Here is a 12950-nt window from a genome sequence, read left to right on the forward strand (position 1 = left end):
GATCTGACCAGATGACACCATCTAAAACCCTGCAGTGGCTTCTGAGTGCCTCAAGGATTGTCTTGGGTCCTCAAGTGAAGACTGTATGTGAATGATTTGGGGACAATGCTCTTGGAATGAACTATCGGGAAGCAGGATTCCAGAGCAGAAGTTGAACTATTGGAACCAAGGCTTCTGCTGATCCCGTTGGGGAGCTCTGGAGCTGCTATGGTCCTTCAGGGTTGTGCAAGGAGGCTGGGTCTTTGAACTCCTGTATGAAGCACTAATTAGCTATGCATTGCCGACTGAGGTGGGCAACTCTTTGACAGATGACAGTGCCCCCACTACGAGCCATCAGCAACCAGCACTCCTGGCAGCAGGTGGGGAGAAGGAGGACACTGCTCTGGAGTGGTATCTGAGGTATCCAGCAGTACCTACCATAAGGATGAACTCAAACTCTGCATCATGAACCACAAAGCCCTCAAGATCCGGGCCCTGCCAACCTTCCAGCCTCACTGACTCCACTCTTTCTCAGTCTCTGTGCTCCTGCCTTTTCTTGAACCCAACAGCCTTTTGTTGTGCCCACCTCTGAGCCTTTGTACTGGTTCCTTTTGCCAGGCACAGTGTGGTTCCTGTTACCTAGCTATGCCCTGTCCATCCTTCAGATCTTAGCCTCAACACCACTTCCTCAAGGAAGCCTTCTGTGATTACTAGACCAGATCAAGTTCCTGTTACCCCCATACACGCTTCTACTTTCCCTTCAAATTGCTTATCCCACTTGTAATTAACTAGCTGTCCAATGCTGGTTTCTGTTGTTAGAGCACAAGCTTCTAAGGGCAGGGGCCAAGGCTGCCATACTCACCATAGCATTGCCAGCACTCAGTGCAATGACTGACACATAGAAGGCATTCAGCAGAGACTGTCAGCTGAGTGTACAAGTTCATGGCCTTGGGCACATTCTCTTTGAGTCTATCTCTAGTCAGTAAAGTAAACATAGAAAGTTTACCTCGCAGGGTTGCTAGAGGGTTTACATGGTTCTCTAGCAGAGATCTCAGATTCTCAACAAATGCTGGCTCCCTTCACTTCATGGAAAAGAACTGCAAGGTGACCTGTCATCCCAGTTTGCCTTAGACCGAAAGGTTTCTCAAGACATAGGACTTTCAGTACTAAAGCCAGGACAGTTCCCAGGCAAAGCAGGATGGTTGGTTACCCTCAATCTGGACAAGGAAAAAATGGGATTTCATATTAGCACAATGTTCAGTGTTATGCTAGTAGAAAAGCCCTTTGGAAAAATAAACAAACAACCCTAATTTGTAGTGCTAGCCAAGTTCCATCATGTAAATATACCCACAGTGGCTAGTCAGGCCACAGTTGAACAGCCAGCTTACAACATTTCTGAAAATTTTAGGGATGGGCTCTTATGAGCTGGTAGCAGCTGGTACCAGCACCACATGTGTAATACACACTGTCATGTTCTCTCCTGATACCTGCAAATGTGTAACACATTCATAGGCAACTGCAACTTGGTGGGTAAGTGAGACCATTTCAGTCCCAAGAAGGTCACACATGGATTGGCCCTCCAAGACCATCTAGTTCAAGGCAGCAAGTTAACTGTCATATGGGCCATCTCTTACCCACACTGTGACCACAACAGACATTGCTAATCAATCATGATACTGAATCCCAATGCCTTGCTCTCTGGCTTGCCTGTGAGGTGACACCAAAGTTTATTCCCAGGGCTCCCAAATGTGGCCACCTATCAAAGCTCCACTGTCCCTGATTTTCCAGGATCGCTGAGAGGTAACCCAGAGCAGAGGAGCTAGCAGTGCTTAACCTGACCCTGGGAGCAGGGTCAGGTTACAGCGGGTATAGGACAAGTCCCCATAGCCTGCAGGGCTTCACCACCCCCGCATCCAGATGACACCCCCGTCACCTCAGATGACACCCCACAGCTCACATGATAAGCAGGGGATTCATCAAGCAAATCACCTGGGTGCCGCCAGCCCTGGGGACCTGTAGCCTGGGTGGAAGTCCCTTTGCCAGACTCTGAGTCAGCTCAATAATCTTGAGGGCCTTGGAAACCAGAAATAACTGGTTGTAGAGGAGGCAAAAGAAATCAAGGAGAGTCTAGGTTCAAAGGACCCTCCACTGGTCATGTAGGCCCCCCTTCCATGCTCAGGCCTACCCACAGCCCTCATGCCCACACGGCATGTGCAACAGGCCTTCTCTCACCCATAATGTCGAACACTGAGCTCCTGACCTTCTCTCTTCGAACACTTGGCCCATCTCAGCTCAGGGCAATGCTATCCTCCCGTGGCTTAGGCCAAAGCCTTGACTCCTCTATCTTTCACTCCCCCTGTCTGGTCTATCAGCAAATCTAACAACTCTACCTTCAAAACAGACCCGGGATTTACCTCCTTCTCTCCATGGCCACTGCTGCAGGGTGGCACTCCAGACTTGTATGCTCACCCATAACATTGCAATAAACTCACTAATTCACTTCTCTGCTCCTCCCCTTTCTGCACCACCAACTCTCCCCTAAAAAGTCTCTCAACACAGTAGCCAAGGGAATCCCTTTAAACAAGGTCAGAGTATGTCACTTTTTTGTTGTTGTTGTTAACATATAATGTATTATTAGCTCCAGGGGTACAGGTCTGTGAATCAACAGGTTTACACACTTCACAGCACTCACCGTAGCACATACCCTCCCCAGTGACCATAACCCCACCACCCTCTCCCCACCCCCTACCCCCCCGGCAACCCTCAGTTTGTTTCACGAGATTAAGAGTCTCTTATGGTTTTTCTCCCTCCTGATCCCATCTTGTTTCATTTATTCTTCTCCTACCCCCAAACCTCCCACATTGCATCTCCACTTCCTCATATCAGGGGGATCATGTGATAATTGTCTTTCTCCGATTGACTTATTTCGCTCAGCATGATACCCTCTAGTTCCATCCATGTCGTCGCAAATGGCAAGATTTCATTTCTTTTGATGGCTGCATAGTATTCCGCTGTATGTGTGTGTATGTATGTATACGTGTATATATATATATACATATACTATATATATATATGTATGTATATACCACATCTTCTTTATCCATTAGATAAAGAAGGCCTTATTCTTTCATAGGCCTTATTCTTCTCAGAGGAAAAGCCAGAGTCTGACAATGGCCCACGAGACTCTGCATACACCGCCTGCTGCCCACGCCTTCCCAGCTGGGATAGAGTGTGGTGGGGCTGCGCCCTTCTCCCTGCGTCCCATCAAGGGTCTATATTGTAAGGTTGTCCTGTCATCAGCGATGTGAAATTTGATCACTTTGTGAAGATGGTATCCATAAAGGAGTCAAATTTAATTAAAAATAAAAGTCACAGGGGCGCCTGGGTGGCTCAGTCAGCTGAGTGTCTGACTCTTGACTTGGGCTCAGGCCATGATCTCAGGGTCCTGGGTTTGAGCCCCTTGTCAGGCTGCATGCTTAGTGGGGAGTCTGCATGAGAGTTCTGTCTCTTGCTCTCCCTCAGCCCCTCCCCCATGCTCATGCTCACTCACTCTCTCTAAAATAAATGAATGAATCTTAAAAAGATAAAAGTGATAAAACCATTGTGCATGCCCAATGGAGCCATTTCTTGCAGGCTGTGCGCAGCTCTCAGACCTCAGTGTGTGTCCCCGACTCCACACAGTCCATATGACAGTTGGCAGCATATGCTTGCATACCTCTAGGCACAGGATGCTCTCTACTTGCCTGGAGGGAAGTGGGTTCTGGAGTTCCCACAGCCCCTGGATCATTCTGTGGATTTTGCCAGGTGGTCTGGCAGAGTCAACCAACTCTGTTTTAGAGCAATGAGTAAGGGTCCTGGATGCTTTACCTGTGACCAAACCTAACTCTCCACCTACTCTGGGGCTCTGACTTCAGAAGGCATAGGAGGGGACAAGGACAGCCCTCGGGTCTATGGCAGGAAACAACTCTGTCCTGCTCAGACTGCACCCCAGCCTCAACCAGGGCCCTCAGTAAAGGCCCTCAACATTCCTCACAAGGGTGTGGCAGCAAGGGCTGGTCCAGGGAACAGTTGCTGGGGACACAGAATTAACAGTCTGGAAACAAGCGAACTTGATGAATCCCAAGGGCCTGGCCTTGGACAGGAGTGTGTGTGCAGAGATTCGGCCAGTTGGACCCATGCAGCACAGAAGGCAAGTCTGCAGAGAAGACGGACTAATTGTGTCCACTTCCCTGTCTTGCGGAGGGTCCACTCTCCTCCCCGGGGGTCCCGGAGAAAGCCAAGAAGCTGCCAGGACAGCAACTCAGCCAGCTGTCACAGTGGCCCCTTGGCTGTGAACTGGGACATGAGATTTTCAAGATGAGGTTAAATTATGCTGATTCTACATTCGAAATGGAATCGTGCCCGGCATGAGTTCCATCTACACTGGCAGGACTCAAGGCAGAACGAATCGAATCAAAGTCTTAGCTTGTTAGCTGCTCCAAAGTCAAAAGCTAATTTCTGTGCTTAAGCAGTCTCCCCAAAACAGCTATGGTGCAGGCCCTCCTGAATTAGTTCACGCTCTAGACTGTGAAGTAAATGCAGAAAGGAGAATCGTTTCAGAACTTCCCAGGTGCCAGGCACTATGCTAAGTGCTTTTTGTGTATTATCTCATTTCATTGTTTCAACCATATTTTGGAGATTTTGACATCTCTAATGGAAAAAATGAAACAGGAGCTCAGAGAGGTTACGGGTGTGCCCACATTCATAGAATTAAGAAGTGGCACAGCTGGAATTGGAACCCAGATGTGGCTACTGTAAGCCGTGAGTGCCAAGTACCACATGACGTTTTTACTCCTATCTGACTATCAGGACTGCCACACTTGATTTTTAATAGCAATCAAAAGATTTTAAATGAAAAGATGTTCCCTTTAAGTCCAAAGAAGAACAAAAAAATCCCACTAAACCTAAGCAATTAATTTGGCAGTGTAAAAGGATTCAAAGTCAACATATAAAAATAATTGCGTTTTTATAACCCAGCAATGAATAATTGGAAAAATGAAATTCAAAAATCCCATTTACAATATCATTTTTAAAACTTATGAATTTTATTCACCACCAACCAAAAAAAAAAAAAAAAAAGTGCAAAACACCGAAAACTCCAAAGGATTGCTAAGTGAAATTGAAGACCTAAATAAATAGGGATCTATACCATGTCCATGAATTGGAAGGCTCATTGCCCTTAAGTTGTCTGATCTCTGCAAATTGATAAATGGGTCTAATGAATTCTTTTTTTTCAAAGATTTTATTTATTTATTTGACACAGAGAGAGATCACAAGTAGGCAGAGAGGCAGGCAGAGAGAGAGAGAGAGGAAGGGAAGCAGGCTCCCCGCTGAGCAGAGAGACCAATGCAGGACTCGATCCCAGGACCCTGGGATCGCGACCTGAGCTGAAGGCAGAGGCTTGAACCCACTGAGCCACCCAGGTGCCCCAGGTCTAATGAATTATTAATCAAATTCCCATTGGACTTTTTAGTAGAAATCAGTAAGCTGATTTTGTAATGTTTATGAAAATGATGTAGAAGAACCCAGTCTTAAACAAGAAAAGCCAAGTTGGAGGATTTACTCTGATTTTAAAATTTACTATAAAGCTGTGATAACAAAGGTAGTGTGATATTGGCATAAAGGCAGACAAACAGATCAACAGAAAAGATATTCCTTTGGAGAATGAATGAGTGAATGAGTGAATGGATGAATGAATGAATGAAGTTGCTTCAAGGAACACATCCCCTAGGCCCAGATAATGTGACACTAGGTATTGCTCATGTCCCTGTCCTGGCGAATTCACTTTGCTCCCATGTTCACTGTCAGTTGGGTTAAAATGAGCTTACGTCATCAGCTTTGGGCAAGAGAAAGAAAATTGGATCCAGAGAGCAGAAGCTTGGGTTTTTTGACCCAACTGTCATAGTGAAACACAAAAATATCATCTTTTCCGTGTGTCATATTAATTAAAGCACTAAGCACACGTCAAGCTCTAAGCGCTTTACTCTATCACGGCATCATTTAATTTTCTCAACAAGATAGGATAAAAGAAAAAAAATAGCAAGGATTGCATAGAGGAAGGAAAATATTATTTTGTGATGATTTATTTCAGTTTTGCATTTTTGCGTATGTACGTACAGAATTACGATGTGAACTACCTGATTCACTGTGAAGTACTGTGAGGTACTGTGAAGTACCTGATTCCAATCTTGGCGTTTGGGTTGCAAACGCCAAGATTGGAACACCACTAAGAGTAGTCAAAGAGAGTTATTAAGAAGCCTGAATAGGGGCGCCTGGGTGGCTCAATGGGTTAAAGCCTCTGTTTTCGGCTCAGGTCGTGATTCTAGCGTCCTGGGATGGAGCCCTGCATTGGGCTCTCTGCTCAGCAGGGAGCCTGCTTCCTCCTCTCTCTCTCTCTGCCTGCCTCTCTGCCTACTTGTGATCTCTGTCTGTCGAATAGATAAATAAAATCTTAAAAAAAATAAGAAAGAAAGAAAGAAAAAAGAAGCCTGAATAGCAGAGTGCGGGTAGGATTCGGAACACAGAACCTGGTGTAAAAACACAGTAAGGGGCAGATGCAGTTGTGATCACTGTCCAGGCCCTCCTCAGAAGCGTCCCCCTGTGTCATTGCTCAGGGCTCTGCGCTCAGAAGACTCTGCATTTGGTTTAATGCTCTGTCGTCATTACCTCGAAATTCTTCATGGTTTTGAGGAGGGGCTCCTGCCTTCATTTTGTACTGGGTCTCCCAAACTATGCAGCTGGTCTTATTTTGTATAGTGGTTTATCGCTTGTTAAAGTAGTTATTTATACTACAACTTTTTTAAAAAAGATTTTTATATATTTATTTGAGAAAGAGGGACAGAGTGAATGAGACGATGAGGGAGAGGGAATTTAACGCAGACTCTGTACTGAGCACAGAGCCCAGCGCAGAGCTGGAAGCCACAATCATGAGATCGTGGCCTGAGCTGAAACCAAGAGTCCAAGCTTAACCAGCCACCCAGGCGCCCCATATACTATGAACTATTTAATTATCCCTTATTACCATCAAATTCTATCACCGCTTCTCACTAGTTAGAGGACTGTGAGAGAGAACACCGTACATAAACCCTTCGTCTCCTCTGCCTTTTCTGTAAGATGGGGGTAATAACAGAACTTCCCCATAAGGTTGTTGTGAAGGTTTAAGTAACACATGTTCCACGCCAAGAGCAGCAGCGGCACATAGTAAGCACACCAAAAATTAACTATTATTATTACTGGCTTTACAAACAAAGTCAACCTTGCGCTTGTTCTGTTTTGTTTTTGAGAGCGAGTGAGAGAGCAGAGGGTGGGCACAGGGAGAGGGAGAGAGAGAATCTTAAGCAGGCTCCGTGCCCAGCAGGAAACCTGACACTGGGCTTGATCTCACAACCCCCCCTGAGATTATGACCTGAGCAGAAATCTAGAGTCAGATGCTTAACCGACTGAGCCACCAGGGCACCCCCAGGCCTGGTTTTTCCACTGCACATTTGGGGGAAAGGACTGCCAACTAGGTGAGGGCTTCTGGAATTTAGCAGATTACTTCGAGAATCTGAAGGCGATCTGAGGATAAACACAGGCAATCCCTGCCCATAGGCCCCCATATTGCCTGCACACTGATGGGCCTCTGAGGCCAAGGCCGGGGCTCCAGGTCAAGGACCTCGGAAAGCAAAGATTACCAGTGGCCCTTCTAGTCCTGGAGTCTGTGGGTCTCTGGGGTGGGAACAGCTAGGCTGCCAAAGGAGCATTACTACTTAAGGCCTGGGTGAATGCTTGCTTTGGGGCTTTAAGCCAGCAGCTATTTTTGGTTTTGCTATATATGGCCAGGGCAGGAAGAGGGCTTATAGGCGGGGGAGGGGGGCCAGGAGGCTTAGAGCAGGGTTTGGGAGCAGGAGCTCGCTGCCTTGCCACCTTCCCTTCCCCAGGGGAGAGCTGGACAACTTCCTCAACCTCCAGCTGACATGACAGGCGACAGGCGTGGAGGAGAGGGAGAGGCTGTGGAGGGGGGAGGGGCAGCAGCTTCATCGATGAAGCTGCACAGCAAGTCACTTTAGAGCCGTGATTTTCAAACTTTTTTGACCATGACCTACAGTAAGAAATACATGTATGCAGACATCAGGTAAGAAATACATGCTGCATGGGGCGCCTGGATGGCTCAGTTGGTTAAGAAATACATGCTGCGTGTAAACACAGAAGCCTTTCTACACACATTATATGTGTACGTGTATCTTCAGCTGAACAGACGTTTCAGGAAACAATACTTTCTCATGCGCTGTGAAATGCTCTGCTTTTTCTGTTCTGTTCCTTCATTTTAAAAAATGCCGCTCATGATGCCCTGAACTGGAGTTACCTCCTATTAGTGCTTCCAGTTTGGAACACTGCAGTTTCCTGTGACTGCAAGGTAAGGTGGGGACTGCAGGAAATGGGACATTTGGTCCCTCTGATCAGTACCTCCTAACACTAGGGATAAGATGCAAGCTTCAGCTTTATCTCCTGGCTGGCAGCGAGTTCTAGACCTCCTGGTTTTTGTGTACTCTGTTCCCTCAACCTGGAGCACTCATCCTTGACCCTTGCCACCGGTCTCCCTCCATACTTCAGAGTCCAGCTTGCCACTTACTCCAGGAAGCCTCCCTGAATGCCTCAGTCTGGTTAGTTGCCTGCCTCTTCCTCCCTTAGTCCCCAGTACTCTCCTGCCTAGCACCTGACACCCTATAGCTTGATTTCTTGTAGATTCTATGGAAGATAGGGACCATTTCCATTCTGTTCATTTCTACACTCCTCCCTCCCAACACGATACCGCCAGCTTCATGATAATCACTCAGTAATTATTAGTGGAGCAAATTAATGAGAGTTAATAGTAATTATAGCAACTATAATTTATCGAGTACCCATTTTCCCCACAAGAAATCTTAGGAGGGATTAGGATAAGCCCATTTCATTGGTGATGAAACTAAGGCTCCACGGTATGAAATCTTGGGATAGGCCAAGGTAATGACGCAGAGCTCCCTGACTCCCAGCTGCTTCTAATCCCGGATCTTAATTGTCTGCATTCTCTTCAGCTCTGCTCCCGCTGGGGCAAAGGGCAGGTCCTTAACAAACCCTCAGGGATCCGATGACAGGTTGATTAAAGAGATTTTCCAAAGCAGTGGCCACGTCTAATTTTGGAGAGCTGCACCTCGTGTGTGGCTTGAGAGAGAGAGATCCGGGAGGTTTCCAGGGCCCCGGATGTGGGACTGTCTCATTCGGAAGAAGAGTCTGGGCCTCTGACACACCAGAGGAGCAGGTCTTCAGTTAACCCGGCCCAAGAGCACATCTTGCAGTTAAGTGGGCCTGAAGAGCTCCCGCACACACCCAGAATCAAACCCAGGGCTCTGCAAAGCCTACGTGATCTGGCGCACACCCACAGCTCCAACGTCAGCCCCTGCCTGCTGTTCCCTTCAGCCATTCTATTCCTGCCACCCTGGTGTTCCTGCTGTTCCTCAAACATGCCAAGTCCTCAGGGCCTTTGTGACTGCCATTCCCTCGGGAGGCATTACGCTCTCCCGAGTCCTCCCATCCAGCTTCCCAGAACACGCTATCCAAAAAGTCGACCTCTTCCTTCTCTATTTTCCTTGCTCCCTGCCCTGGCTTCTGGAATTTGCTGTGGGATGCTGCCCGACACGTAGCTGGTGCTCCGTAATATTGATTGCATGAACGAATGAGTGAATGAATAGGTTCCCCCTCCTCCCCTTTAAGACATATTGGGAAATCAGTACATAGTTTCCCAGAAATGTGTGTCTCTACGACTCACACCCAAGCCTTCAACACAACACCTTGGTTTGGAGAGAGGAAAGAGGGAACGGACATCTGGCATCCTGTGTACCACATTGCATAGATAATCGACACCCAACCAGCCCTCGAGGATCCTCTCCACGTTATAGCCAGAGAAACTGGGGCCTGTTCCCTACTCGTCCCCACTGCTCAGCGCAGTGGCCAGCGTCAACATCCAGGGAATTGAGTTGCCCTGAACTGTAGAGGTTTGGCAAATGGCTGAAGGTCACCAAATTAGGAAGCGTGGAGCCAGAATTTGTCCTAGCACTGTCCAGCCAGTGTTGTGTCGCTACCACTGTACCCACAGAAACTCTGGGGACACAACCTCTTAACACCCAGCCACACTGGGGGGTGGGCCCCCACCAGACATCCACCAGCAGGCAGCCCAGTCGGAAGCATCCTGGACCTGACGCCCCTCCGTACAGGCCTCGACTTGAGCATAACTTCCACCGTGGGCTGGCTCATGTGCCTTCCTGCTCCACCCCAAACCCACTCCCAGACTGCCCACTTCCTGCCCTCTGTCATAAAGAGGGGAGACTAGTGACACATCTAATATACTGTGAATGCCTTCTGACAGACGCCAACCTATTTTTGTTTAAGTAGCTATAGGTTTGAGTCATCTGTGTCAGCAACTCTTTCCAATGGGGCATGTGAAGGAGACTTCACAGAAGTATCCTGAGCCGGAAGGAAACTGAAGGACCATTTAAAGCGGAGCCAGCCACCTTTCCTGTAAATAGCTGAAAAGTAAATATTACAGTCTCGGTGGACCCAAAGGAGATGATGTACGGACTTTCATGTAATTTCTACATGTCACAAAGTAGAGTTCAACTTGTGATTTTTTTCAAATATTTCAAAATGTAAAACCACTTTGAGCTCATAAGCTGTACAAAAACGGGCAGCAGGCCAGTTGGGCCCGCTCTCTATAGTTGGAAAATGCCTGATGTAAAGCAATGCTTCTTAAACTTTAACGTACATAAAAATTCCAAGGGGGACTCGTTAAAACACATGCCTGGGCCTACCCTTGGAGATTCCGATTCAGATTCAAGTCTAGATGGGGCCCCTGAGTTTGCATTTTAACTGGTGGACAGATGATGTTGATACTGCCTCTCTAATGACCATATTTTGAGCAGCACCTGACATTCTAAAGCCCATTTTGTGGATCAGGAAACTGAGGCCCAACTAAGTGATATATGCAAGGTCACAGCCTGGGGATGAGGTGATGATATCTTCTCTACCACTTCCCACAGCTGTTTGGCCACAGAAAATTCCTCTTCATCTCCTTAACCCACTGGGCACGCTCATGCTTTTGAGCTTCTATCTCATTGCTCTCCCCACTCACATGCTCTCTAAAGCAGTTTTCCCAACAAGATCTAGCTCGGATGTCACCTGTTCTCAAGCAGTCCCTGACCTCCTCGAATCTAACTTCTTTGCCACAGCACTCTACCTACTTGTATATAATTGTTTATCTACAAGCCAGTGTTTGAAGCCTTGGGTGCTATCTTATTCCTCTTTATATCTAACTCTTTTTATAATACCTAGCACATAGGAGGTACAACTAGAAATAGGCTGTAAACAAAACAATGGATGGATGGATGGATGGGTGGGTGGGGAGGTGGAGGGGTAGGGGGGTGGGTGGATGGATGGGTGAATGAATGAATACTTCATAATCTATGGCTTGAAAATAATTTTCATGGCAAAGTTGAGATTAGGTCCAAATTCTTCTGGAGCACAAGCCGGAGTATATTCCATGGCTGATTGTAATCCTACCATGCCAAGGGTAGTAGTTAGGTTTTACTGAATGTGTGCTGTGTAGTTATACAGCAGGTCTTGTCCGACACTACTCAATGGCCCTGTTATTGGCTCAACCTCCACTAATGAGGAAATGAGTGCTGAGAGAGGTAGGGCAGCTTGCCCAACGTCACACAGCAAGGACATCCTGGCTCTTCTGATTCTGTGTCACATTGCCCCTCCCTCTTCCCACCTCCACCAGTCTTCCTCAGGGGTCTGGCTCCTACTAGCTCTGCTGGCCCCAGGCCGGGCTCACCTCCATCGGCATAGGTCTCGGTGCCATAGCCGTCCTGCAGGCCGTTGTTCCAAGTGCCTTCATACTTGGCACCACTGCTGCTGCTCTGCCGAGTTCCGTAGCGTCCCTTGAAGCCGTGGGTCCACTCGCCCTTGTAAAGCCAGCGCCCCTTGGTCTCTATGCCCAGCCCATGCCGTTTGCCCTGGCTCCAGTATCCCTCGAAGGTGTTCCCACTGGGCCAGGTGTAGACGCCCGCCACTTCGAAGCCAAAGTTCCAGGAGCCCGAGTATTCGCCCTGGCCCTTGGGGCCTGTGCACAGTCCATGTCCGTGGGCCTTTCCCCCCTCCCAGCCCCCACAGTATGCCCCGCCATCATCAAAGTCAAAGCGGCCCCCACTCATCTCATCATAGTCCCTGACAGCCTCACCGTCCTCCAGCTTGGGGGAGAGAGGGTGAGGGCGGGTGCCAACGACACGCTCCAAGCACACTCAGGGCTGGGCGCCCCTAACTCACCACTGCGCCCCAGGAGGGAGAAAGCAAGATGCCACCAGAGGCTGAATGAGCCCTGGCACCAAGTCAGCACTGGGTCGGCTGGTCAGTGCCATGCCTGGGAGGTCCCGACTCAACCAGCCACAGGAAGGCTGCCAGTTGGGAAGGAAGCCGGAGGGAAAGATTCAAAGTCTCCAAAGAGCGTCCCAAGTCTGGCTTCCCTGGAGTCTGAATTAAAACGGTGTGATCCCTTTAAGAAGCACAGTGAAAGGGGTGGGGTGGAGGGGTCCCCGGTCTGGGGAAATTCCTCCTTGGTGACAGCCCCCAGCCTGAGGCTGAATTCCTGCAGCCCGGCAGGCCCCCTTCTCCACCCAGTGGGTGTGCGGGGCTGTCGGTCTCCCTGCCGCTGCCCCGCCCCTCTCTGGATCCTGCCCTCCTCCTGGGATGGGAAGGTCAGTGTTGCCCTAACAAGGCCATTGGATCTCAGAAGCTGCTCCCAAAATAACCCCCTGGCCAGCCCAGCCTCCTTCAAAGCGGGAGGGGTGTTTCAAACTGGGCTGGTGCTTCAGACCCAGGGAGTCGCTGGAGGGGCCGAGGATGGACAGCGGAGAACTAAG

At 48.5% G+C, this 12950-nt stretch overlaps 1 protein-coding gene across 2 annotated transcripts in view; it reads right to left on the reverse strand.

Annotated features, from left to right (window-relative positions):
- Positions 1 to 12696, reverse strand: part of JPH2 (junctophilin 2) — a 65130-nt gene extending 52434 nt beyond the window's left edge. For both annotated transcript variants that reach the window (XM_059407052.1, XM_059407051.1), the window contains exon 1: positions 11867 to 12696. In XM_059407052.1, the coding sequence (XP_059263035.1) occupies positions 11867 to 12245 (379 nt within the window). In that variant the 5' untranslated portion in view covers positions 12246 to 12696. The remainder of the gene's footprint in view (positions 1 to 11866) is intronic.
- Between the last annotated feature and the right edge of the window lie 254 nt (positions 12697 to 12950).

The sequence above is a fragment of the Mustela nigripes genome, chromosome 7 (genome assembly GCF_022355385.1).
Source record: "Mustela nigripes isolate SB6536 chromosome 7, MUSNIG.SB6536, whole genome shotgun sequence".
NCBI lineage: Eukaryota > Metazoa > Chordata > Mammalia > Carnivora > Mustelidae > Mustela > Mustela nigripes.